The sequence below is a fragment of the Ictalurus furcatus genome, chromosome 1, assembly GCF_023375685.1.
Source record: "Ictalurus furcatus strain D&B chromosome 1, Billie_1.0, whole genome shotgun sequence".
Classification (NCBI taxonomy): Eukaryota; Metazoa; Chordata; class Actinopteri; order Siluriformes; family Ictaluridae; genus Ictalurus; species Ictalurus furcatus.
The window spans coordinates 31,278,593-31,305,456 of NC_071255.1; the positions used below are offsets into that span (position 1 = coordinate 31,278,593).

The 26,864-nt window shown below is 37.7% G+C and overlaps 1 protein-coding gene across 1 annotated transcript; it reads right to left on the reverse strand.

The window, feature by feature from the left end:
* Nucleotides 1-7,024: 7,024 nt before the first annotated feature.
* Nucleotides 7,025-16,335, reverse strand: LOC128610768 (coagulation factor XIII A chain-like). Its single transcript, XM_053630206.1, has 11 exons — nt 16,277-16,335; nt 15,762-16,077; nt 14,629-14,633; nt 14,116-14,367; nt 13,891-14,009; nt 13,640-13,747; nt 13,342-13,519; nt 10,821-10,956; nt 10,224-10,327; nt 7,418-7,506; nt 7,025-7,262 (listed from the first exon to the last, which is right to left on the reverse strand). The coding sequence occupies exons 1-11, from the start codon at nt 16,332-16,334 to the stop codon at nt 7,080-7,082; spliced, it is 1,548 nt and encodes a 515-aa protein (XP_053486181.1). The 5' UTR covers nt 16,335; the 3' UTR covers nt 7,025-7,079.
* Between the last annotated feature and the right edge of the window lie 10,529 nt (nt 16,336-26,864).

Below are 26,864 nucleotides of genomic sequence, written 5' to 3' on the forward strand. Positions count from 1 at the left end.
AAGAGGTTAATTCCCTCCATGCGCACAGTGACCTCGGTCAGGTCGTAGCCAACTGTGTTGGTGAAGCCCATGATCGCAAACATATCCTTTCCAACCTGAGAGAGTTTGCTCACCTGAAGGTCAGTAAGTATAATTACAATCATTGTGAAAGCATTCTTTAGGGCAGTGGCCAACAACCCTGTTCCTGGAGACCAACCATAATCGTGCCCACCTGACCATCTAATCACTGATCACTGCAAGTTCTTGATCAACTAAAACAGGTGTGTTAGATTTTGGTTGGAGATGAAACCTGCAAGAAGGTAGATCTCCAGTAACAGAGTTGGTGACCAGTGCTTTAGGACCATTGCCCTACACATTACAGAGGTTTGCCACAATACTTTTGTTAATACTGCTGCCAAATATAGTGTTGCAATATCCATTACCATGATGATAGTATGGTTAAAAAAAACAAACCACATGATCATTGATTATATTTTATATGATATTATATAGTTAATTGTAATGTCAAGGTCAGTTGCAAAGAGGACATAAGGAAGAAGTACAGTGGGATATACAGCTGCATCTCAAAAAATTTTAATATTATGGAAAAGTACATTTTTTCCTGTAATTTAATTCAAAAAGTGTAACTTTCATATATTCTTGATTCATTACACATAAAGTGAAATATTTCAAGCCTTTTTTGTTTTAATATTGATGATTACTGCTTACAGCTCATGGAAATCAAAAATCCAGTATCAGAATAAAGAATATAGAATAAAGTATTAATTTATGCACTCAATACTTGGTCAGGGCTCCTTTTGCATGAATTACTGCATCAATGCAGCGTGGCATGGAGGCAATCAGCCTGTGGCACTGCTGAGGTGTTATGGAAGTCCAGGTTGCTTTGATAGCTGCCTTCAGCTCAACATCAAATTCAAAGATGATACACTTCTACAGGACCACGAATTTGTTCTACACCGTTGGCTGGACCATTTCAGTAACCTATTAAACATGCCAGGAGATATTACCAAAAGTTCCCTTGACCACATCGACCAGCAACCACCAGCAGATTGGATGGCCGAAGCCCCCACCCTTGAAGAGACTCAGAGAGCTATTGCAGCTATGAAGGACCACAAAGCACCAGGTGGTGATGCCATCCCTGTGGAGATACTCAAGTATGGACGTGACAGAATTTCAGTTGAGCTGCACAAAATCATCATATATGCTTGGCAAACTAGATGTATACCCCAAGGGTGAAAAGACATACAGATTGTTACCATCTTCAAGAAGGGTGATAAACTGGAGTGTTGTAACTATTGCAGAATCTCCCTACTCTCCATCACGGGCAAGGTCATGGCTAGAATGGCTAGAAAAGACTCTCCGTACACCTGGATAGTTTCATACCAGAGACTCAATACCGGTTCATGTCTGGTAGAAGCACTGTCGAAGCCATCTTCTGCCTCAGACAGATCCAGGAGAAATGCAAAGAACAAAATAGACTACTGTACTCTCTTTTCATCAACTTTACAATGGTCTTCAACACGGTAGGACGCAGGAGCCTTTGGAAGCTCCTCCACAAGTATGGTTGTCCAGAACACTTTGTGCAGCTCATGCAGGGACTATAACAAGGAATGATAGGACAGGTACATTGTGGAGGAACATTGTCAGGCACATTTGCTATTGAGAATGGTGTGAAACAGGGATGAGTGCGTGCACCAACCCTATTCTCGATATATCTGGGTGCGATGTTAGATGAGGCTTTCTCCGGTGTGCAAGATGCAGGTGTTCACCTTCAAATAAGAATTAGTGCCAACCTGTTCAATGTCAAATAGTTTGCTGCCAAATCTAAAACTAGAGTTAGAGTTAGAGTGGCAAGGGAACTGTTGTATGCAGAAGACAGTGCCTTGATTACCCATGACCCAGACACCATGCAAGAGCTGATTGACAGATTCCAACAAGCTGCCTCAAATTTTGGCCTTCAAGTCAATCAAAAAAAAGACAGTCTACTTTTACCAACCAACACCCAGCCTCGAGCAAGTCAAGTCTATCTCTATCTGTGGAACAGAACTGGAGAGAGTTAGCCATTTCCACTACCTTGGAAGCACTCTCTCAGAGGACAACAAATTGGACATGGAGCTGCAAACCCGTATCTCTAAAGTCACTGCCTCATTCGGAAGACTCCATCAGAGATTGTGGAACAACCATGATATCAACCTTAAAACTAAATGCCACATCTATCAAGTAATTGACCCTTTTGTATGGATCTGAGACCTGGACAATCTATGCCCACCAGGTTTGTAATGTGACACCTGCGCTCTATAATGGGTCTGAGTCTGATGGATCATATTCCCAACCAGAGAATTCTTGAGAAGGCAGGTGTGGATGATATGGTGAAAATCTTTGCTGGACAGGTCATGTGGCAAGAATGCAAAATGATTGGCTTCCAAAACAAGTGCTCTTCTCCCAACTCCAACAAGGCACCCAAAGTGTTGGCCGTCCTCGGCTCCACTTCAAAGATGTGGTCAAAAGAAATCTCAGGAGACAAAGCATACCAAGAGATACATGGTACCAACAAGCCCAAATGAGATCTTCTTGGAGACAAGCCATACGGACATCAAAGTCAGACATGACTGACAGCTCAGAGAGAGAGCTCATCTGTATTGTTGGGTCTGGTGTATCTCATAGATTTTCTATGGGGTTCGGGTCAGGCGAGTTGGCTGGCCAATCAAGCACAGTAATACCATGGTCAGCAAACCAGTTACTAGTAGTTTTGGCACTGTGGACAGGTGCCAAGTCCTGCTGGAAAAGGAAATCAGCATCTCCATAAAGCTTGTCAGCAGATGGAAGCATGAAGCTCTAAATCTCCTGGAAAATGGCTGCATTGACTCTTGACCTGAGAAAAACACAGTGGACCAACGCCAGCAGATAACATGGCACCCCAAATCATCACTGACTGTGAAAACTTCACACTGGACTTGGATTCTGTGCCTCTCCACTCTTCCTCCAGACTCTGGGACCATGATTTCCAAATGAAATGCAAAATTTACTTCTATCTTCCCCATGATTGTGGTTGTGTGTACTGAAGCAGCCTGTGCTTTGCAGGTGTGTTGAGTTAATTAACTGATTAGAGCTCATCTCAGGGCAACATTTCTGTGTTATAAATTCTTTATTGTAATATTTTGAGATACTGTATTTTTGATTTCCATGAGCTGTAAGCCATAATCATCAAGATTAAAACAAAAAAGGCTTGAAATATTTAATATGTAATGATATATACGAAAGTTCCACTGTTGAATTAAACTTTCTCTGATATTCAAATTTTTTTTAGATGCACCTGTATGTATGTACCTCAAGGAGAAGTTGTGGGGTGCCCAGATGGATTGATTCCATGGCAGAGAGAGACATGGTGGTCTCGTTAATGAAGCCATACACAAGAAAGCACAGGAAAGACTGGCCTATGATGATGTTCTTGTACTCATCTGCTGTCACCGTAATGACCTCCTGCTTAGCTATGTAATACACACACAAACACAGTCTCAGAAGCTTTATCTCATAAATAACAAACTTGATCAATCAATCATGCTTTCTACATAAAATAGTAAACTGTTATGTTGTTAATAAATGCATTTTTAAATATTCCAGCAGTCTCTTTATCAGAATAATATTAATTAATATAATCTGCTTTTAATTATCAATGAAACACAGAGAAGTAGTGAAAACCAGTATTGCTCTGTTTCTGAGAAATCATGAATTTTTCATTATGTTTTTCATATTGTTTGGGTATCATAATCTGACTCACATTCCAAAGGCTGGAGAGCAACCTCATGGGTGAGGAACATGAACTGGGTCCGGGTGGCTCCAGTGTAGTATTCCACTTTGCCAGTGATTTTGCAGGTGATGGTGCGGGGCTCATTGCTCAGGTTGTTAAACGTCATGGTTAACATTATGTCCTTGTTGTTTTTGGTGGCCTGGGTGTACAGCTGCACATCAGGGTCTAGCAGTATGGAGCGATAGAGTACACAGGTGAAAGGCTTACTTTACTTACTGCCATATTTTTTTAAAAGATTTATATACTGTAAATTATGACAACAAATGGAACTAGAAACTCCAAATTTAGTCATATCAATCTATTATATACATAATATAAACTGACCAAGAAAAAAAAAAACTGCCAAGGTTCACATAGCATGAGCAGGAAGTTTTTACTATCATGCAAATGAGTCAGATATAAAAGTAAGACAATGTTCATTAATGTGAATGTGAACAATGCATGTACAATGATACATTTATATCACATGTTCATTCATTCATCCTTACTAGATTTGTTTATATTTTGGGAAAATAAACTAAATCAATTGTGTAAGCATGATTTAAAAAAAAAAAAAACAGTTCTGCAAACATCTGTATTTAAAAAAAAAAAAAAAAAAAAAACCTACACAAATATTTGGAACCCTAAATAACATACTTCACTTACATTTTGTTCATAAGAACAATTGTGACACATTAGGTTTTGTTTTGTTTTAGGTTTGATACAGGTTTTTACTTTCTTAGGATCAATTTACATTAAATAAATGGTAGATTTCTCTGTGAGATTTAGCTAATTAACCATGCAGACATTAAAAAAAAATCTTTACAATGGGTGCCAATAATTCAGACACATATATATTCGTATATACATAACTAGGAGATTTTGGAGCAATGTGTTAGACAGCACTCTCAACCATCATCGTAAAAAAATAACTAAGGGAATATATTTAGTAAGAAATGTATTCCTACTTCCAGGATATCTCTAGCGACTTGCAGAATCTATGCCAAGGAATATTGAAGCTGTGCAGGAGGCCCATGGCCTTCCTAAAACACTTTCTTTTATTTTTTCTTTTCATTTGTCACCTATCAATTGCTCGGCTTATACATTCTCCAAATGACCAATAAGAGACATTCCGAATTTCCATGTGTTTCTAAACAATTCATAATAAATAATTGGTGCTTATTCTGAACATTAAACTATGGGAGAGAGGTGTAAAATAGTGTGATAGATTAGTTTGATTTCCATTAATTGCTCTGCACATTAATAAAGAAACAAATCCAATCCAAACTTATTTTCCTCTCTCTAAAGGAGCTATCTTCTTTCAGCAGGTGCTGGTAGCATCTGATACTCCCGATTTGTCACATAATGCCCAAAGGAGAGAGGAAGAAAGAATGTGAGCTAGGACAACATCGAATCATTTTAGTTTTCCAGATGCTGAAGATGATAAATGAACCTCGAGGGATGAGCTAAACTGCTTGAATTAATATTTGATTAGACTTAAAAGCCAAAGTGAGAAAAAAAGGGGAGTGCAGTGAAAGCTGGAACTGGTCCTGTTACCAACATTAGACAATGAACTCCAGTGATTTAACAGAAAATAAGCTCCCCACTTGAGCCCTCACTGATTTGTTGAAAGTATAGTCTCTAACAGCATACAACAACTCTAAGTGCAATATTCCTGCATTATAACACAGTGCTGTTGAATATGATTGGACAGAGGGTGTTGAATAATTTTCTAGAACAGCAGCTTTGACATTAGTGCCATCTGTAATTTAGTTCACTGGTATATAGTAATTTTCTCGATCTAATACAGTTTCATTTCTATAGTAACAGCTCATTCACATGGACTTGAATGATGGATATTCCACATGATCTAAAACTAACAATAGACAATTAAAAAGCAAAAAACTTTTAGTGAAGCTTTCCATAAGGAGATGATTATTTAACATTTTTTGGAAGGATTCTCCAGTGTCAGCACTTTGTAACAAAAGTAAAACTGTTCCTTTAAGTTATGATTTCTTCCTGACAAGCTGCATGTTTTTACTGTTAACTTCAAGAGACAGAAAAAAAGAGAGGCCTGTGAGGGAGTGATCCTTTACAGCTCCTTCTTATGCCCACACTGGATTCAGTATTAAACTCTACATCTCATAATACCATACAGCCTACAAACATGGACTACAACTCCCAGTACAAACATTCAAGTTCACCTGATTACCGATCACAGTCACCAGGACTCAGTTACACCCACAATATAAGGACTCTCGTCTCCACTCACTGACTGTGAAGTATATGCTCAGTGTTTTCATGCCTATTGTAAGTAAGGCTTGCACTCAATTAAAGTCTACCTGATTTTTGATTTTGTTTCTTATTTTTTGGTTTCCCAATGTTAGTCTTTGTCTACTTCAAGTTGTTTGCTGATCACCTGACCCTAACCTGTTTCCTGTGTACGATTTTGCCTATCGATTTTGTGTTGTTATTAAGCTTTACTAATAGCGCGGTCTTACCCTGCACTTGCATCTGTATCTGCCGCCGTGACACTCCTGTAACATAAATAATTTTAATTATTAATAATATATGACAAATTGTTTCATAGACATTTCACAACATGAGTATAAATGTAGCTATTAATGGTTAAAAAGTATGATATGTTGTTCATTAATAAATAAAATAATAATAAATTTAATAATAATAATAATAATAATAATAATAATAATATTATTATTATTATTATTATTATTATTATTTGTAAGTCGCTTTGGATAAAAGCGTCTGCTAAGTGAATAAATGTAAATAATAATAATAATAATAATAATAATAATAATAATAATTGACACATTGTTATAGAATAATAGGAATAAAAAGCTTAGGACAAACTGTTATAGAAAAAATATCTGTTTTGTCTCAGAAGCTCAGATAGTTTGTTTCATTGAAAGACCATTTTATTTGCATCTTTTTGTCACTGGGAATGCTTTGGTGGCATGAGAGCATGAGATATGACCTTAAAAAGTGTGTTTCTTGACCAAAAGCATGAGTTTGCAACCCTGCTGATATCTCTACAGATATCACTATTACTATATTATCGGCTGCCGATGGCAAAATTAGCACTTCTATCACTGCACTTAATCTGACTACTTGGACCTTGTATTCTAATCTTATTTAGACTCACCTGCATAAATACAGAAGGAAAAAAATCATCTCATGTCTCAGATTATATTTTTGTTTGTAGTGTGAGAGGTTTGGGGTTAGGACTAATAATTTCCTCTTAAAAAACAATAACTGGTCAATACAGTAATAATCATAATGTGAAAGAACAACACAACTTACTCTCAGCATATTTGTAAGAATTTGTGATGTCATTATAATCATTGGAGCTGATCATTTTGGTCACAATCAACTTTCCGATATAGGTTTTGTCCACATAGATGACATTCATGTTTCCGTACTTGTCTTTTTTATGGTAGACCACATCACTGTTGACCTGGTGGTGAGAAAATATTTGAGAGGATCAGACATGTATATAATGCTTCTTGGAGATATTATATTATAAAATAGTTCCTTGTAAAATAACGTCATAGCACAAACTACTAAAGAACTTCAATAAGTCATAGAGGATAGAGCGGATATACTTCTCACCTCAGAAAACACAAATTTTGCATCAAACGCATAGCCCAGAGCTTCATCGTAGATGGCTGCCACAGCTGCAGGACCACAGCGGTAATAACCTAGCTTAAAAAAAAGAGTCAAACATTTGTATTACATCTGATGTTATAAGAACATATACAACACTTTTTGTATTCTGTACTCATTATTTTATCATATTTTAGTTTTCAAAGGTTTTTCACCATATATAAAACTCGGGTTCCTCAGGGGTCAGTTCTGGGTCCACTGCTCTTTTCTATTTATATTACATCTCTGGGGCAGGTGATTGAGTCTCATGACTTCTCATACCATTGCTATGCTGATGACACCCAGCTCTATTTGTCCTTCCAGCCTGACGGTCCATCTGTCTCTACACAAATCTCTGCTTGCCTGTTGGACATCTCGGACTGGATGAGGAAACACCACCTTAAGCTCAACTTGGCAAAATCTGAGCTTCTCGTCATCCCAGCCTGCCCTTCAATCAACCACAACCTCACTGTACAGCTTGACTCAACCACACTCAAGGCAACCCGGACAGCTAGGAACCTTGGGGTGATTCCTGATGACAGTTTAACCTTTACAGACCACATTTGAACAACTGCACAGTCCTATAGGTTCATTCTGTACAACATCAAGAAAATCAGACCGTATCTCACAGAACAGGCTACACAGGTACTAGTCCAGGCTCTTGTCATCTCAAAACTGGACTATTGCAATGCACTACTCTTAGGCCTCCCAGCCAGCTCCATCAAACCCCTTCAGATGATTCAGAATGCTGCAGCACGCCTCGTCTTCAACCAGCCAAAGAGAACCCATGTCACACCCTTCTTCATCTTTCTCCACTGGCTTCCTGTAGCCGCCCGTATCAAATTCAAGGCCTTGATGCTCACGTACAAGACCTTGTCTGGAACAGCACCCCCTACCTCAACACTCTCCTGAAGGCTTACGTTCCCTCACACAATTTGCGATCGATCAATGACCAACGCTTAGTAGTGATTACTCAGCGTGGCTCAAGGTCCCTTTCCAAAATCTTCACACTAACTGTCCCTTAGCAATGGAATGAACTTACAACCTCAATTCGGACCACAGAATCTGTCACTATCTTCAAAAAACAGCTCAAGACCCACATCTTCAGTGAGTACTTAACCAACCCCTAAAAAAAAAAAAAGAATAAATCATCATCCTGCTGGATGGCAGCAGATTCTTCTCAAGAATCTTCTGGTAAAGGTGTCATGGCACAGGACTGGAAGCGGATGCAGGTGCAGATCAAAGCCCCGGTGGCCCTGGAACACTGGGCGCCGCCCCCAACGGCACTGCAAAGCTGGGTGCCGCTCCCGGCGGCACTGGAACAAAGTCATGTGTCCATTTAGATGTCGTGCCGCAGCGCCTTATGCTGGCGGTGGCGTAACAAAAGGGCTCCATTCATTGTGCCTTCAATTATATGAAGTCTGCCAGTACCATGCAATGAAAAACAGCCCCACACAATGATGCTTCCACCTCCAAACTTCACTGTTGGTATAGTGTTTTAGGGTGATGTGCAGTGACATTTCTTCTCCAAACATGGTGTGTAGTATGACAGCCAGAAAGTTACATTTTGTTTTCATCTGACCAGACTACACTCTCCAAGTATTCCATAGGCTTGTCTAAATGAGTTGTAGCAAACTTCAAACGAGCTTTGACATGCCTTTTCTTTAGTAATGGAGTCTTGCGGGGTGAGCATGAGCAGTGGAGTGTATTGCCTGTTTTCTTTGTGACGATGGTACCTGCTGCCTGCAAGTGTTTCTGGAGATCTTTCCAAGTGATCCTTGGTTCTTGGGCTACTCTTATGACTATTCTTCTGACTCCCTGGTCAGAAATCTTGCGAGGAGCTCCTGTGAGTGGCCGGTTGATGACGGAGTGTTGTTGCTTTCACTTGCAGATAATGGCCCCAATGATGCTTACTGAAAGATTCAGAAGTTTTGAAATACATCTGTATCCATCAATATGTTTTGCAACAATAAGATTGCGAAGGTCTTGGGAGAGCTCTTTGTTTTACCCATCATGAGATGTTTCTTGTGTGACACCTTGATCACAAAAAGCAATTTTATAGACCATCAATTTACTATCCCAGCTGATATTAATTTACACAGATAGGGGGTATTTATGGATTTCAGCTGGTTCCGTGCCTTACCTTGCATTGGAGAACTGCTTTTTCTTAGCATGTTCAATATGTTTTCCTATGTCATTCCACTTTATTGCGCATAACTTTATTTATGAACTTTAATGTTGTGAATTCTTTATATGTGTGGATTTCTTGAGGTAATATTGATGGTGAAAATTGCATTTGAATAACCTCATTGGAAATCTATTTACTGAAAAAAATGTTGACGCGTTCAATACTAATTTCCCCCACTGTAAATGAATATAGGTAAAAATGGTTGAATTTGTAGCTGTACTATGTGTAATTCATTAATAAATAAATTGCTGTGGTATAAGATGAATAAAAAACTTGTCAAATAATAAACTTGGAAACAGCAACAGGGTGGTAACAGTATTCCTCCTTATTATGTGATATTTTTTATAGAAGGTACTGAAAATTAACACAAGATTAAGGAAATATTTTATAAATTGGTCACATTTATAAAAACTGCTCAGTGTTTTTTAAACATTGAATGTTTAGTGGAGACTCTGCTTGATTCATTTTTGCACATGGCTTAAAATCAATAGAGATCTGTAGTGAGAGTTGTTGATTTGTAGATTTGCATATTTGTATCGAGTTTCTCCATTGGAAATGTGTGACTCAAAATGGGTGAAGTCCTACCCTCACTGATTTCCTGAGGAGTGGAGTCCACCACCTGCCAGCCTGAGTACTTTTCAGGTATGTCGTTCCTCTTCAAAAACACCTCATTCCAGCAGTGAAAGTTCCTGCAAAGAAAAAATTATGTTCTATATCATAAACAAACTAGCCAGGCTAAGTGATTTTCGTGGCACCACCACCAGCAGCAGCATACAGTATGGACAATATCGCAAAAAGGCTACAATTTTTGTATGCAACAACCCATGATACTCAGCCCTCAACCTCATCACATGACCTCCAGTAAAGCATCTATTCCCACTCAGTTACTTGATTACTAATAATATTCACTTGCAATGATGCTACTCGCTTTAAATAACCCAGACTCTCAGTGTTACCTCATAAAGTCTCATCCCAGCTTTGCATCTGTGATCAGTCTTTTTATCTGCCTGGCTTTATTTATTTATTTATTTATTAATTTTTTACTTCAGCATGCTTCACATTACTGATTTATTTTAATCTAATTTATGTCTGTTTGCTGTTTGCCTGACCTTGTGCCTGTTTCACATTTCTGAGTGTTGACTAAGTAAAACCAAGAAACCTCCACTCATCATATTATCTCACCAAATGGTGTCTGAGACTTTTGTGTCCAGACTCCCATCCTCGTCCAGCACAATGTTAGTCTGCAGGTTACCATTATTGTCATGCGCAGAGCAGTAGTTGGTAATCACCCTCGCAGGAAGGCCAAGGCACCGTAGGACTGCAGGCAACATTGGATGAAAACAGTTCAGGCATCATACAGTATGAGACTACGGTCTACATCATACAGTGTAAAATATTGATGTTTGTCTGGTGTATAAATATGTTCCATGTCTAGTGGTCTATCTTCTACTGCACAGCGAATAACAATTTGGTCTATGGCCTACATGATAAAGTACAAGACAATGTCTGTTGGTCTAGACACTGTTGCATACAATATCCATGTCTAGTGAACCAATAACTTTGTAGCAACACTGAAGCAAACCCTTAACAGAATAGAAGATTTGCCAGGAACATCATGATAGACACTGATACAGTAACAACTATTCACCACTTAACTTCAGTGTTGTGGACTCAAGTCACATGACATGGACTCGACTTGGACTCAAGTCACAAATTTGCTAACTTTTGACTCAACTTGACATTATCAAAGAAGACTTGGGACTTGGTTTTTACATCAATGACTTCTAAACCAAAAATCAAAAACTAAACATTTAACAGTTGATTGACTACTTTCAATTAATTACAACTAATTTTCAGTAAATTGGGATCAATATTCATTTCCAAAGGCAATGTTCAACCAGTCAGACAGCCCATCAATTTGCACTAGAAAATGACTAGATTGAAAGATTCCCCAACTTCAGAGGCAGTTTGTGGTAGCCATGCTCTTGATGTTAGTAGCCTTCCCCTAAAAAGATTATGTTGTTGTCAGCAACAAAATGGTGGCAACATGTTGAACCAGTGGTTCTGGAATATCAGATGTAATAGCAACAATTTAAAATTTTGTTCATCATTTGAAGTTGCACAAAGCAAATCCCAAAGCAAAGCTAAATTGATCTGAGAGAGATGGGTACCCTTAGTGAATAGTCGACACCCCGTCTCATGTGAAATGGAACTGAAATATTCCGCTTTTATAGTTATGGGTCTTCTAAAATACCCATATATTTCGACTGAATTATAAAGTTCAGCTAGAAAGTGATGAGCACCAATTTTAAAACGATTTGGGTAAATTTACCATACTAATTATTACTCTTGCTTAAAAATGTTGATAAAGAGCACATTATGACTTGTTTAGGACTCAAAACTTAAAGTTAAGGACTTGTAACTTGACTCAGACTTATCATTCTTAATTTGGGATTTGTCTTGTGATTTGAATTCAAATACTTGAGACTTACCTGTGACTTAGTTATCTAGTTATTCACTTCAAGACAATTATTTCTATTGTAACACCTAATTCACAGGGATTTGTACGGCAGACATTCAACATGAGCTAAACCTAATAATAAATGGATTTATAATGTGCAGTCGGTTAACAAATGAAAACACCTTATCACTGATATGTTAAAACCTTTACGGAAGGAGTCTCCAGTGTCAGTATTTTGTAACAGTCAGAGGGCAAAGCTGCTCCTTTAAGTTTTTTGACACAGGAAAGTTTTCCGGCCACCGGATAAAATTACAAGCTTCATTTTTTGTCTACTTCACAAGTAGCGTTAAAGAGAGGCTGATGAGGGAATGATTAGGGTTTATAGCTGCTATGACTTAAACGAAAACAGGAACTAACTTCTTTTCAGGGACATTCCTCATCATTACATGGATAAATGGATAAAACATACAATGCATTTTTAAATAAATAAGAATTAAGTAATTATTGGTAAATCGCTGTGGAATAAGAGGAATAGGTGTGCTGTTATAGGAAAATAATCATATTTGTGGTAGTAACACACACTACATGGCCGAAAGTTTGTGTATACTTGACCAATCACAATCTTCTGGGGTCTTCCACTAGATCCTGGAGCGTGGCTGTGGGGATTTGTGCATTCTGTAACAAGAGTATTAGTGAGGTCAGGCAATATGTTGGGTGAGGAGGTCTGGGGTGCAGTTGGTGCTCCAGTTCATCCCAAAGGTGTTCAGTGGGGTTGAGGTCAGGGCTCTGTGCAGGACACTCTATTTCTGACACTGAAACCTTAACACACCATGTCTTCATGGAGCTCATTTTGTGGACAGGGGCATTGTCATACTGGAACAGGTTTAGCTCCAGTGAAGGGAAATTGCAATGCTACAGCATACAAAGCCATTCTATACAACTGTATGTTTCCAATTTATGGCAACAGTTTGGGGAAATAGTTTACATGTAGGTGTTATGGTCAGTTGTCCACAAACGTTTGAGCATAAAGTGTATCATCACTTCACCCTGTCACTGATTAACAGTATGCCCCTTGTGTTTTAATCTTTACTTTATGACTACTATAAATTATTCGATAACCACAGTGAAACTAATAGGAAAGGTTTGTATTTGCCAAATTGATGCATGAAATTCTGATCTGTTGTTGTGGGAGTTTAAAGGGTTAGCTTATACAATATATGAGTTCATATGTGCTATACTTACAAGTGTTGAACACTCCAGCATACACCCAGCATTGGGCAAACTTGACAGGCACACCGCCTTCCGAATAATACTGGTTCAGAATCTCTACACTGCCTGTCCAGGCCGTGGGCGCAGTACCAAGCATGAAGTCATCACTCCAGCTACCTTCTAGGACTCCATCATCATCCAGGGAGTTGATCTGAAAACGTATAGACAAAAGTATAAATGGTAAGCAATGTTAGAATGTCAACCAGCAACTGGGTTTTCAATGTAAAAACTGGATGGAAATAATGGGAACTTGTTTTACTAAATGTTATACCATAGCTGAGGCTTTCCGAACCACTTTTACAGCATCATCTCTGTACTGGAGGGGCATTTTCCCAAAATCCAGGATGAAGATGCAAGCTTCCAGAATTCCACTCTGAAACTACAGGACAAGATATCTGTTAGATAAATACAAGAAGTGCTATGTATATATACAGTATATGAAATTTAGGTTAGTGATGTCCAAACCCAGCAGACTGCAAGAGTATTTCTATTGTAATGTTTCTGAACAGTGTAACTTCTTGCCTGTCCATAATTCCATGGTCGGCTGCCAACATTATTATAGTCTCCGTTGAAGATCATTCCCACATCATTCAGCACATACTCCTGCCGCTCTTCCTCATTTTTCAGGTAAACCTGATCCTCTGTGAGGCATCAAGCACACATATCAGCATTGATATTTTCAACTAAATTGGATAAATGAGAATTAAGTTGAACTTCATCATAAAATGCTAAGACAGTTGTGCTTACTCTGCGCCCAGGGGTTGAACAGCACGTAGAAGTCTGTTGTCTGATTTCTTTGAGAGCGTTGTTTTCCAGCATTGGTTATAACAGTTACATAAGTGCTATACAGGCCCACAATGCAGTCAGCAGCTGGTGTGATGCCCAACTTAGTCTCAGTGTTAATGGTCTCCACCACACGGATGCCCCAATTACTGATCTGTTTATTTTCACCAGGGGTCAAGCTGATTAAAGTCTTTTGGGTACGGATGGGGTTCTTTCCTATAAGACAAACTCAACACAATGTTTCGGACTGAAGAGCCAACACTGTAAAACATACTTATTATACTCAAACATTTTCAACTCCTTTGAGTAATTACAGAGAAAGGGAATCTATCTATGACAACAAAATTCCATGCTGACGTTTCCACTCCTCCACAGACTTTAACTTCTACTACTTATACTACTCAGCATCCTCATCATTTTGTTGTGCTTCACCTCACACACCCTCACATTTGCCATGTATTATGTCCTTATTTGTACTTTTGCTTTAGATGATATGGGTTTATATCAAGGGTTTCTGACTCATTCTGTTTCCCAAATCAGACCAACCTTATAAGATCAACCTGAGGATCCCTATAACCCTGTAAAACAAACCAAATGTTTTTATAAATGTTAATTAAGAATAGTAGAACTCAACGCTAATGGTGTCATCTGAGATGCCTCTGATGCCAGCAAATCTAGTCCTTCTTGTTACTAATTTGTTCTAAAATACCCTTAAAATATACCGTGACCATGTATAGATCAATGCCAAAATGTATTCAGTTTATATGGTGGTAGCATGGATCTGTCCACACAAATCCTACATTTAACCCTTATTTTTGAGATATTGCACTAACAATCAATGGACTGACATACAAATGGTAAAAATCATAGATAGCCAGAAATTGGAGCTTGAGTTCCTAAACATGAATTTGTAAGTAACATCTTTGTATAACAAACAGGAAGCATTCTACTGAAGAAAAACAGTTTCAAACGGTTGACTGTTGATCTTGCCCTGACATTGACCCTCTTCGGGGTCAACTCCAAAATATATTTAGATCATCTCCTGCTTTCAATAATAATTCAATATAAATCCTACACACATTTAACCACTTGTTTCTCAGATATAGTGCTACCGAGAATCTCGGACAGGTGCACTGATGGAAGCACAACCTTGTGACATAGGCATGAAAATGGCTGCACAGAACCTGTCTATTATCATCTACTTATAATATGACCCTATAACAACTTGGATTTTATTTTTTCTTCAAATGATTAATGTTAAAAAAAAAAAAAAAAAAAAAAAACTCACCATCACAAAGGGTATGTGGTGGTTGTTCTGATGTGTGTGGCTGTTTTTGACTGCTAGCTGACTTTTATTTAATGACAAGCTGGTCCATTGTAGACATGGTTTACACAGTAAATAAAAATAATTTACCTTGCCTTCTTGTGCACAATGAGGGTAACCAATACTACAAGTTATTTAAGTAACTTTGGATAATCGAAATGAAAAGCCAACACCACTTAGAAGTTGCTTCAAGACCACATATTAAACCAGTTTATCAATGTGATGTTAGAAAAATGGTTATGATGTGATTTTCTTCAGGAGGTTGATCCATTTAAAAACACATTGCTATTGTGATTTGCAGACCTTATAATAAAGTGTAATCCAAATGCATTCTATAATAATAGAGACTCCTTTATCCTTTTCATTTGAGAACAACAGGGGCACTGTTTCATATTTTATATAAACAGAAAGTAGAGGCTCACCAATCAGGAACTCAATAACAAACAAGTCTGTTTTCGGGTCAAATTTGCGATTGAAGACAATGCCCATGATGAACTCTTGACCCCGACGGATGATCAGTTTGCTGAGCTTGTATGCATCAGTGTGATGGGCAATCCTGTTTATTTCCTCATACATGTTAATATTCATCACAGCGAGATTTCCTGAAAAAACACACACGGGCAATGCTTTTGAATAACAAATACTCAATAAATTCAATTAGCAGACAAATACCATCATTGTCGGTTAAAATACCTCCACATTATACTGTATGTGTACTCTTATCTATCCTTAATCTTAGTTAACCAAGAACCCCCCACCCCCCCCCCCCCCACACACACACATACACACTTTATACCATACCACCAGTAGGCATGGGGGCCCGAGGTGTTGCTTCTTCAAACATTTCAAACTCAGGCATGATTTTGTTCTCTCCATTGCTGCAGGAAATTGGACGGTTCAACCGGCCTCGGTTTTTCTCACATGTGTCGAATATCGGCATGGTGTCACTACGCAGGTGGTCTTCACTCTGTCCTGTGATCAGATTCAGAGATTGTAATAATAATAATAATAATAATAATAATAGGAAAACAGTTATTAAGGAGCGAAGAGTTCTGTGAGCAAGAGGGACTTTTTGGATGTTCTGGATGTGGATTGGTTTCACTCCAAAAAAATTTACATACGTGAAACAACTTCACTTGTGCAATTGCTGATATTATCTTTCTACAACTCTACACCAAACTAACACAGAAGAACAATGGCACAAAAAATGCAAACAGTATCTGAGCAGTCATCATGTTTGATCTAAATAATATTTAAAATAAACAATTTATTCTTCTATTAAACCTGGCATCAGGTGGAAAGAGAAAAAAGTGCATTTTACTCTAGTTTTTCTTTCAACTAATACATTGCAAAATACATTTTTTACTTTTTATTCTACATCACAACTTTTCTCTATAATCATATATTTGTAAAATCATAACTGGACTTCTTAGCATCAGACAGCTTCAAGGAGTTGATCTGAATTCTTAACAAATCTAAACTTTATCAGATGTGACTGCAAGAATGAGACCTAATACCTGTCTCTATAATCTGTCTGCTGCAACATACACTTTGTATTTGTATTGTGGCAGATTGCTATTAGTATTAAGTTAGTTTGTAAGTTCAGAGCTATTATGATGTAAGCTAAATCTGCAATATCAGGAATAAAGCTGGCATTGGCTTAATGTGTATTTGGTTCCCTGGTGAAAGAGACACTAATTTACGGTAATTTTCTAAAATTATTGTGTGATTTTACTTCTTTTCCTTTTGTGAATCTTTGTTGTACTTTTACTTTCAAACTTATACAAATACCTTTCTACTTTACTTCAGCATTTCTACTGTACTTCAGTAGACGTGGGTAGATGCACTTTTACTACAGTTAACAATCTGAGTACTTTTAGCACCTCTGTCTAATATACAGCACTCCTTTATTGACTCAGGTAAGACAGGGCTCTGTTTCAAAAACATATTCACATGGGACACTAGTCTGATTCAGTGCCAGAGCACCAAATATCACTTAAAAATGAATACAACCTCAGTAACAGCAATAAAATATTAATAGGAAATCACAGACTCACCCTTCTTGCTGAACTGTATAATGCTCTGTTCAGTATGCTGTGCGGAGCTGTACCAAAACAGACCGCATGCCCAGTTATATAGGGTACAAACACACTCCTCCCCTCATGCAAATGCACAGTTCTTAGGGGGGAAAAAAGAAGTAATGCAGAGTCAGACTTCTGAGGAAAGCAAAAAAAGTTAATTTATGTGGTTGAATGGACATGTAATTTAGTGATGTTTCTTCTAAAATATTACTTTTTTGCATTCCATCAGTCAGGTTCAACACCTTTAGCAGATCTAATACTTCAATCATAAGGGAAACAGCACTTGTTGCAGCCTTCATTTAAAATGATGAAATGTTACAGACTACATAAAAATAAAAATGACATGCTCATAATTTTATAACATTGACCATGTGTGAGGAGAAAAAAAAATCTCAAATGTTACAACCTAAGCTCAGAATGAGCATTTTAATGTGATTACAATTGGGAGTACATTTAAGTACATAAGGGACTTTCTTAAATGAGCCTTGAGATTTTGAAAAAGTATGTAAGTCAAAGATCCTTTTCATCAGTGTTCAAAATATGGTACATTATGTTTAAACTGCAAATAAAATAAAATAAAAGAAAAGAAAAGAAAATAAACAGCACCCCTATGAATTCATATGAGAAAAATAAATTTGAAGTATATTCCCATAAATATTTTACATTTTTTTTAGTACAACTGGGTGACTTGGAAAAGGAAATTGTTCAACTATGACTTCTTGTTTCACAGGGGTATAAATATGAGGTAACACATAGGCCAAATTTCCTTAGTCATTCATAACAATGGGTAAGACCAAGGAATATAGCTGTGATGTGCGGCAAAAAGGTTGTTGAGCTTCACAAAATGGGAGGAGGCTATAAGAAAATGGCACAAGCATTGAAAATGCTCATTTCCACCGTCAGGGCAATAATTAAGAAGTTCCAGACAACTGGAAATGTCTGGAAATCAGCTTAGAAATGAACGTGTGTCTATATTGTCTCAGCACACTGTGAAGAGGATGGTTTGAGAGGCCAAAAAAATCCCAAGGATCACAGCTGGAGAATTGCAGAAGTTAGTTGTGTCTTGGGGTCAGAAAGTCTCCAAAACTACAATCCGAAGTCACCTACATCACTACAAGTTGTTTGGAAGGGTTTCAAGAAAAAAGCCTCTACTCTCATCCAAAAACAAACTCAAGCGTCTTCAGTTTGCCAGACACTACTGGAACTTCAAATGGGATCGGGTTCTATGGTCAGATGAAACCAAAATAGAGCTTTTTGGTAATAAACACCAGAGGTGGTTTTGGTGCACACAGAGAGGTAGCCATATGGAAAAGTACCTCATGCCCACGGTTAAATATGGTGGTGGCTCTTTAATGTTTTGGGGCTGTTTTCTTCCAGAGGACCTGGACATTTTGTTATAATACATGGCATCATGCACTCTATCAAATATCAACAGATATTAAATGAAAACCTGACTGCCTCTGACAGAAAGCTTAAAATAGGCTGTGGTTGGATCTTCCAGCAGGACAATGATCCCAAACATACATCAAAATCAACACAAAAATGGTTTACTGACCACAAAATCAAGGTCCTGCCATGGCCATCCCAGTGCCCTGACTCGAAATCCATTGAGCACCTGTGGGGTGAACTGAAGAGGAGAGCCCACCAGCGTGGACCTTGAAATTTGAAGGATCTGGAGAGATTCTGTTTGGAGGAATGGTCTCAGATCCCTTGCCATGTATTCTCCAACCTCTTCAGGCATTATAGAAGAAGACTCAGAGCTGATATCTTGCCAAAGGGAGGTAGCACAAAGTATTGACTAAAAGGGTACGAATAATTGTTGCACACCTATATTTAACAAAGATATATTTTTGATAAACCTGTGTTTTGTTAGCAACTGTTTGATATTCATGAGAGCAGAGTATTTTTGTGATTTTTTTTTAACAACAGCTCAAAATGTTAAACAATAACAACAATTTTTCACAGCCTTCTTTGCTCATATTTACTAAGGGTGCCAATATTAGTGGAAGGCACTGTAATTTTGCTTCTTTTTAGAAATAAATGCTTAAAATGGGCAAAATTAACTACTAATAGAACAGGACTATTTCAACCTTGAAATGATTACAAATGGCTTGAAATAGGTTTAATAATCTTATATTTGATTTATTGTAATCTTATAATAAGAAATACTAGATAAACTTGAATATATTCAAGGTATTTCCACTTGATGTCATTTTATTGCATTGTATACTTTATATATATATATATATATATATATATATATATATATATATATATATATATATATATATATATAGTCTTTTATTATTATCACTATCTGATGGTATTCAATCATTATAACTGTTGTATAGCTTAGAGGGCCTAATCACAATTTTATTGATTAACATTTGTTAGCACTTAAAATTACAAATCTTCCACATTATTCAAAGCATGTATGGACATTCCATGTTATTCATTTAAAAAATTGAAGACTTATAAGGGTTTATCTGACAATTCCATTAAACACTACAATTTGTTGTTAAACCTGGCATGTAAATAACAATATTCAAAATGTAAAGGAAAAACTAACTATAGAGAGAATAATAATTCCAGTGTATCATATTTATTTGTTTGTTTGTTTGTTTGTTTATTTTTACTATTTGCTATTAACAACACAAACGTTGTTCAGATAACATAATAATCTCTCTTTTTGTTTTGTTAATATAATATTTGGGATTTAGTGAACTCCAAAGTTATTAACACAAGATTTATTAAATGCAAAATTTAGAAGAATTGTTTTTACAGTGTTGTGGTTACCTAGTTTTTGGACTTTTATTGATTTTATGATTTCTCTCGCTTGCTTGCTCTCTCTCTCTCTCTCTCTCTCTCTCTCTCTCTCTCTCTCTCTCTCTCTCTCTCACTCACACACACACACACACACACACACACACACACTCTCTGTGTATGTGTGTGTGTTGTGAAATGACCCATCAGGTCACTGTGACATGTGTTGTCTTAAGCAGTGATGGAAATATGACTTCCCCTAAAAAACGTTGCAAAGCCATGTCACTGAATTAAATGTCAGCAAAATCGTTTCAGGGACCAAACATGTACATTATCCATAAAAACTCAGTTTTGGCAATGTCTTATTATATAAACACTCATATATAAAATGTTATACGCTGCACTTTAACCTGATTGTTTCATCAAATACTGTATGCTACAGAGCAAAACATGAAGAAGAAGCCTTTATTTGTCACATATTCATTATAGCACAGTGAAATGCTCTTTACACATATCCCAGCTTGTTAGTAAGTTGGGGTCAGAGTACAGGGTCAGCCATGATACAGTGTCCCTGGAGCAGAGAAGTTTAAGGGCCTTGCTCAAGGGCTCAGCAGTAGCAGCTTGGTGGTGCTGGGGCTTGAACCCCCGACCTTCTGATCAGTAACCCGGAGACTTAACCTTTGAGAAAAACTGCATTTATTGTCCAATTACAGTTGGACAGTGCTGTATCTATATGCAGAGCCGTTTCTAGCAATATAAACAATATTAGCAGTTGCTTTTACAGAGACAAGGGCTACCAAAGGTTCACAAACAGCCCCTCTCTGTGCTTGGGCCTCACAAAATTCGGTTATAGTTCTTTTTTTCTTTTTTAAATTTTTTTACAATAAACAAAGCACAGTAATAAAATGACTTTCTAGAAAAGTAAACACTTAATGAGCAAACTGAGGATGACAGCAGCAAGGAAAAAAACCTCTCTGAGATGGCTTGAGAGAGAAAGCTTGAGAAGAACACCTGTAAGTCTCTCTGTACATGTTGTCCTTGGTCAGTAATACTGTATTTTTTTTTTTAGCTAATCTGCTTTTCATGTTCACTGTAGTTTTACCTTCAGTCTTCATTTTGCAGTTATTAGTTGTAGTGAAACAAATTTGCATTGTTTTCTACTATCAGAATGTGCTATAAGCTATTCTCAACTTGACCTTCCAGCATGTCCTCCAGAAAATTCACTTCACCTGGAGGTCATCAACGTCATAATGACCATATAAAGTGTTTCTGCCTGGAATTTGCTGCTTGGATTGAATTGAGCATAATGTGCAGTTTTGTAAGCATTGTGGGTCAGCAATAGTGTCACATCCTAAATCCTGCACTCAGGTTGCTGTCTATTCAATTCAATTCAATTCAATTTTATTTGTATAGTGCTTTTAACAATGGACATGGTCTCAAAGCAGCTTTACAAAAAGATATAAACACAGGATACAGATTTTAAGTGTGTGAATTTATCCCTAATGAGCAAGACGGTGGTGACGGTGGCGAGGAAAAACTCCCTAAGAGGATATGAGGAAGAAACCTTAAGAGGAACCAGACTCAGAATGGACGCCATCCTCATCTGGGTAACAACGGATAGTGTGAAAGTAAAGGGAAGTTCATTATGATTTTTACATGAAGTCTGTTTGTTGAAATAGTCCACTGTTCACTAAAGGAGACTTGAGTGCAAAATTGTATGTGGTAATTGCAGTCCTAAGGCCATAGCAACAACTGTAGTCCCAGCAACCACCGCGAGAATGTCCATGTGGAATTGAGGTCCAAAACCATTTCCATGATACTTCATGCAGCACCATGGGCGACTGTGGTTCAGGTGGTAGAGCGGGTTGTCCACTAATCGTAGGGTTGGCGGTTCAGTTCCCGGCCCACATGACTCCACATGCCGAAGTGTCCTTGGGCCAAACACTGAAACCCAAGTTGCTCCCGATGGCAAGTTAGCACCTTGCATGGCAGCTCTGCTACCATTGGTGTGTGAGTGTGTGTGTGTGAATGGGTGAATGAGACACAGTGTAAAGCGCTTTGGATAAAAGCACTATATAAGTGCAGACCATTTACCATTTACCATCCTCAGCAATCTCCAGGCTGCACTGCTTGAGGTCATCCTCAGTGGCAGAATGTAGCCGCCAGGTGATGAGAGCTCCATCCAGAGGTAGGGCATCAGGATGGATCAGGCAGGTCTGGAGAGCAGAAAGGATCAGGATCACTGGCATCTCCATAATATCATGTGTGGCTCAACAGAAGGAGAGAGGGAGGTAAAGAGAGGGAGAGTTCATTAGGTATGCTTACTATCCTGTAATGGGTAAACTTGAGTAAACAAAATAAGTTTTCAGCCTAGACTTGTGTGAGTAGACTGAGACTGTGTGTGAGTCCCGAACACTAATCGGAAGGCTGTTCCATAACTGCAGGCTTCGTAAGAGAAAGCTCTTCCCCCTGCTGTAGCCTTCATTATTCGAGGTACCAACAAATAGCCTGCACCTTTATATCTAAGTAGGCGTGGCGGATCATAAAAGGCAAAAAAAATTGCTCAGGTACTGTGGCGCGAGACCGTTTAGTGCTTTATAGGTCAGTAGTAGTATTTTATAATCAATGTGAAATTTCACTGGGAGCCAATGCAGTGTGCATAAGATAGAGGTGATGTGGTCATACTTTCTGGTTCTAGTAAGGACTCTTGCAGCTGCATTCTGGACTAACTGGAGCTTGTTTATGCTCCTACTGGAATATCCAGACAGCAAGGCATTGCAGTAATCCAGCCTAGAGATGACGAAAGCATGAACAAATTTTTCTGTTGTAATGATATTGTATTTCTTATCTTAGCAATATTTATGCGATGAAAGAAGGCTATTCTAGTAATATTATCTACATGATAATCAGTCAATAATCAAACCAAGGTCTTTTACTGCTGCACATGATGACACAGAAAGTCCATCCAGAGTTACTACGTGATCAGAAAGCTTACTTCTAGCTATACGTGGTCCTACTACAAGTACTTTTGTCTTGTCAGAATTAAGTAAAAGGAAGTTAATAAGCATCCAATGTCTAATGTCCTTTACACATTCCTCAACTTTATTAAGCTGTTGTCTGTTGTCTGGCTTTGCTGAAACATACAGCTATGTATCATCAGCATAACAGTGGAAGCTATCTGTTTCACTCCATGTCTGAGTTCTCCAGGTTCTCTGGTTTTCAGTAAGTTTTTACTTACTGAAGTGTGTCACCTCACACCTTAGATTTAGAAAGTACTTAGTGTACTTAATCCAGCATGACCCTGACCAGGATACATCGGTAAATGAAAATGAATAAAATGTTAACAGGGTGCACTTTGATCTTATGACATCTGACTTAGACTCAATTGCTATAATATTTAGGGTGTATGTTGAAACAGGGTTTCAGTGGTAATTTATTAACCAGTAGTGTGCATTTTTGACCACTACACAGGTGCATGTTCTGTATATATGAAGTCCTTTGTGGTTTCTTATACTGGCCACTAGAGGGCACAAACTTTTAAATAATCCTTAAATCCTTTTTCTAAGAGTATCACCTGAAAATAAATATTCATAAGAGTAATGAATGCCTACACGAAAGGTGTCAAAGGATAGATTGATGGACTTTATTGATCTTCCTAAAAGGAAATTTGAAAAAACTGGGAGCTAAACAGGGCACAGATATTATGCCTGTTTATCTGAAATGTATTCCAACCGCAAAGCCTTTTGTAATATCTGCTAATGAAGTGGTTTTCAGTCTTGGAGTTTAGAATATTTTACTGTTTTTGCTCTGAGTCACACACTTAGGGTGACTCATAAATTATTGGATTGTGTGTCTTTAAATATGCAAAACAGCTGAACTCCAGGACCAAGACTGGAAATTCTACTAATCTTTATAAATATGATTGTAAATTTTCCAGCTACATAATAGCTTTACATACTTTCACTGCATATTCATACAAACCTTATACAAACAACTGAAAAAAATGCATATGGCAAAAAAAAACAAAACAAAACACAACAAAAAATCACCTAAGGGCAGTTTGCCCTGGTGTATAACAAGAAGAGTCCACTGTGACAAGTCAGTAAAACAGATTTTAGCATGAAGAAGGAAGTGGAACTTGGCCATACTTCACATTATTATAGAAACTGAACCAAAATAGGAAGTTTCGCATCCTTGTTCATTTTGTACCATTTCCTGTTCAAAATAAACTGGAGTGAGGAGAGATCTATGCTTTGAACTGATTTACAAACACACTAAAAGGTGAATGTTTTAATATGAATTTATACAGTGTTGTAGTGATCCTGAGCATGTTACATCTACCTTCACGGGACACAGGAAGACTATTGGCCTGATCTGAAAGGCAAATACTGAAACACTTAGCGAGCCATGATAGACCATGATGTTTGTCTTAGGAAAACAGGAAGTTTGTTCAGTTCAGTCTTACAGCCTTAACTAATCCAGTCATTAACAAAGACATGATTTAGGCCATGTACATTTCCTCTAAAGTTTTTTTTTTTTTTTTCTAGTTTTCGTCCCTCACTTGTCATCACTTTCAGAATAAAGGTACCCAACTACACCACTGCTTCTTACTGAACAGTCTTACATTTTACCTTTTAGAATATGTTTTCACCTAGGAACGTGAAGGTAGTGTATCTTAACTAATTTAATGTACATAATTAAACCATTGCCACCTCACAGCTTCAGGTTCCTGGTTCAATCCTGAGCTCAGGCTATGTACTGGTCTGTGTGGAGTTTCTGTCCATGTTCTCCCCATTGTGTGGAGTTTCTGTACAGGTTCTCCCCATGTCTGTGTGGGTTTTCTTTGGGTTCTCCATGTTCCAAACTCAAACGGGTAAGTGGACTGGCTATTCTAAAGTGCCCCTAGGTATAAATGTGTGTGTGCATAGTGCCCTGTGATGAACCCCAGTCCCATGCACACAGTCACCTAACATCCAATGTTCCGGGGATAGGCTCTGGATCCACCGTGACCCTGATAAGGATAAAATAGTAACTGTGGATGGATGGATGGATGGATGGGTGGCTGAATGAATGAAGGACACTCAGATGAGTTACAAATAGAACCCTTAAATATCTAATATACCCTTTCCCTAAAAGTTTTTCTATTATTGCAAGCTACCGATGTAAACTAAAATATGAATTCATTATAATACACACCAAAAAAAGAAAACATGTTCTCAAAATCTGGAATGATCTGAACCATTAATACAATGGGTCGTGTTATGATATAATATTGTTTATTACCACTATATTGTATTTATATTTTTCACTAACTCACATCAAGTGATTGTTTATTAACAGAATGGCAGTTTAAGTACAAGTATTAAAATTCATCTCAACTTAATTCATCTCAAACAACGTAGTGATCATCTGATGACTCAAATTAGCAGAGAGAAGCCAAACTTCTTTACTTGACAACACTCGCTTTAAAGATTTAGATTTATCCGACTTTGTCCTTCCAGACCCCTTACAGGATGTAGGCTTCTCGCTCAGCTCCTGTACAGACATACGGACACAGCCATATATCAAAGCATCTTTTCTCCTGAGTGAGTTCACTTGCATCCATGCATTCAGAATTACAGAGGATTTTATCTTTGTGAGAAACTAAAGTTGATGTGTGATCTATAGGGCAATCCACTGATGAACTTTATATATCTATGGTTGTGTTTCACAATGGACTAAACATGTTCCACATGGACGAGCCCATCTGCTTACCCAATTTCCCTCGTTTCACCTTCTGTGGCAACAGGAGAGGAGGTAAGAGTCAGTTTCTTGTGATATATGTAAAGAAGAATACTTTTAATCATACTTTTTGGGACAAAAAGGCAACAAACTATACATGCGGTGGGGTTTTGGGGCATGCTCAAGGGTATGTTGTTTCACCCTTTGTACCTTTAATATATTTCTTTCTCCAGGGAAGGTGTGAAATGTATCACCATTAAAGCAGATTTAATGTACAAGTATAAGGCTTTATACCAGCTGTAGCTATTATTTAAATATCCAGTTTACTCAGCCTGCAGCAAGGTGTTTTTGTTTACATTCTTGTGTAATTGGGCTTGCAGTGAAGACATAATGTAGGTGATATAAACAAAAACCTAAATTTTAAAAGACTTCCAAAGTGTCCATCATTAATGCTATAATGGATTTAAATGTTGCTTCAGAAATGCCTTTTTCTTTTATTTCTTCATTCATGACCCAGCACTTAGTAGGAGCTCAGTATAATAAAAAAAAAATGCAATTTTCAATAGAAAAAGTTTAAAGGACACAGAAAATAGTTTCTGTCATTGCTTATTGGTGCTGTGACTTTTTCATATTTCAGAAATGGTTACTATTCAGACGTCTTTGCCAGGACTGAAGTATCCACTAAAGGTCTGTTTAGTTTTAACGACAAAGACTTTTGTATAGAATATCTCTCTCTCTCGCTCCCTTTCTCTCATTATTCCCCTGACTTTCTCTCCTTTTGTCTCTCTGCAGGGTTCCTACAACATACATACTCCATGGCATAA

Excerpts from the sequence above, each read along its gene's own strand:
- LOC128610768 (XM_053630206.1), bottom strand. The coding sequence starts at position 16,334 with ATGCCTGAGTTTGAAATGTTTGAAGAAGCAACACCTCGGGCCCCCATG. Across the intron at positions 10,328-10,820 it reads AAAGTCTCAGACACCATTTG|GAACTTTCACTGCTGGAATG; the intron begins GTGAGATAATAT and ends TTTTCTTTGCAG. Across the intron at positions 7,507-10,223 it reads TCCTCAGGAAATCAGTGAGG|GTTATTACCGCTGTGGTCCT; the intron begins GTAGGACTTCAC and ends TTTTTAAGCTAG.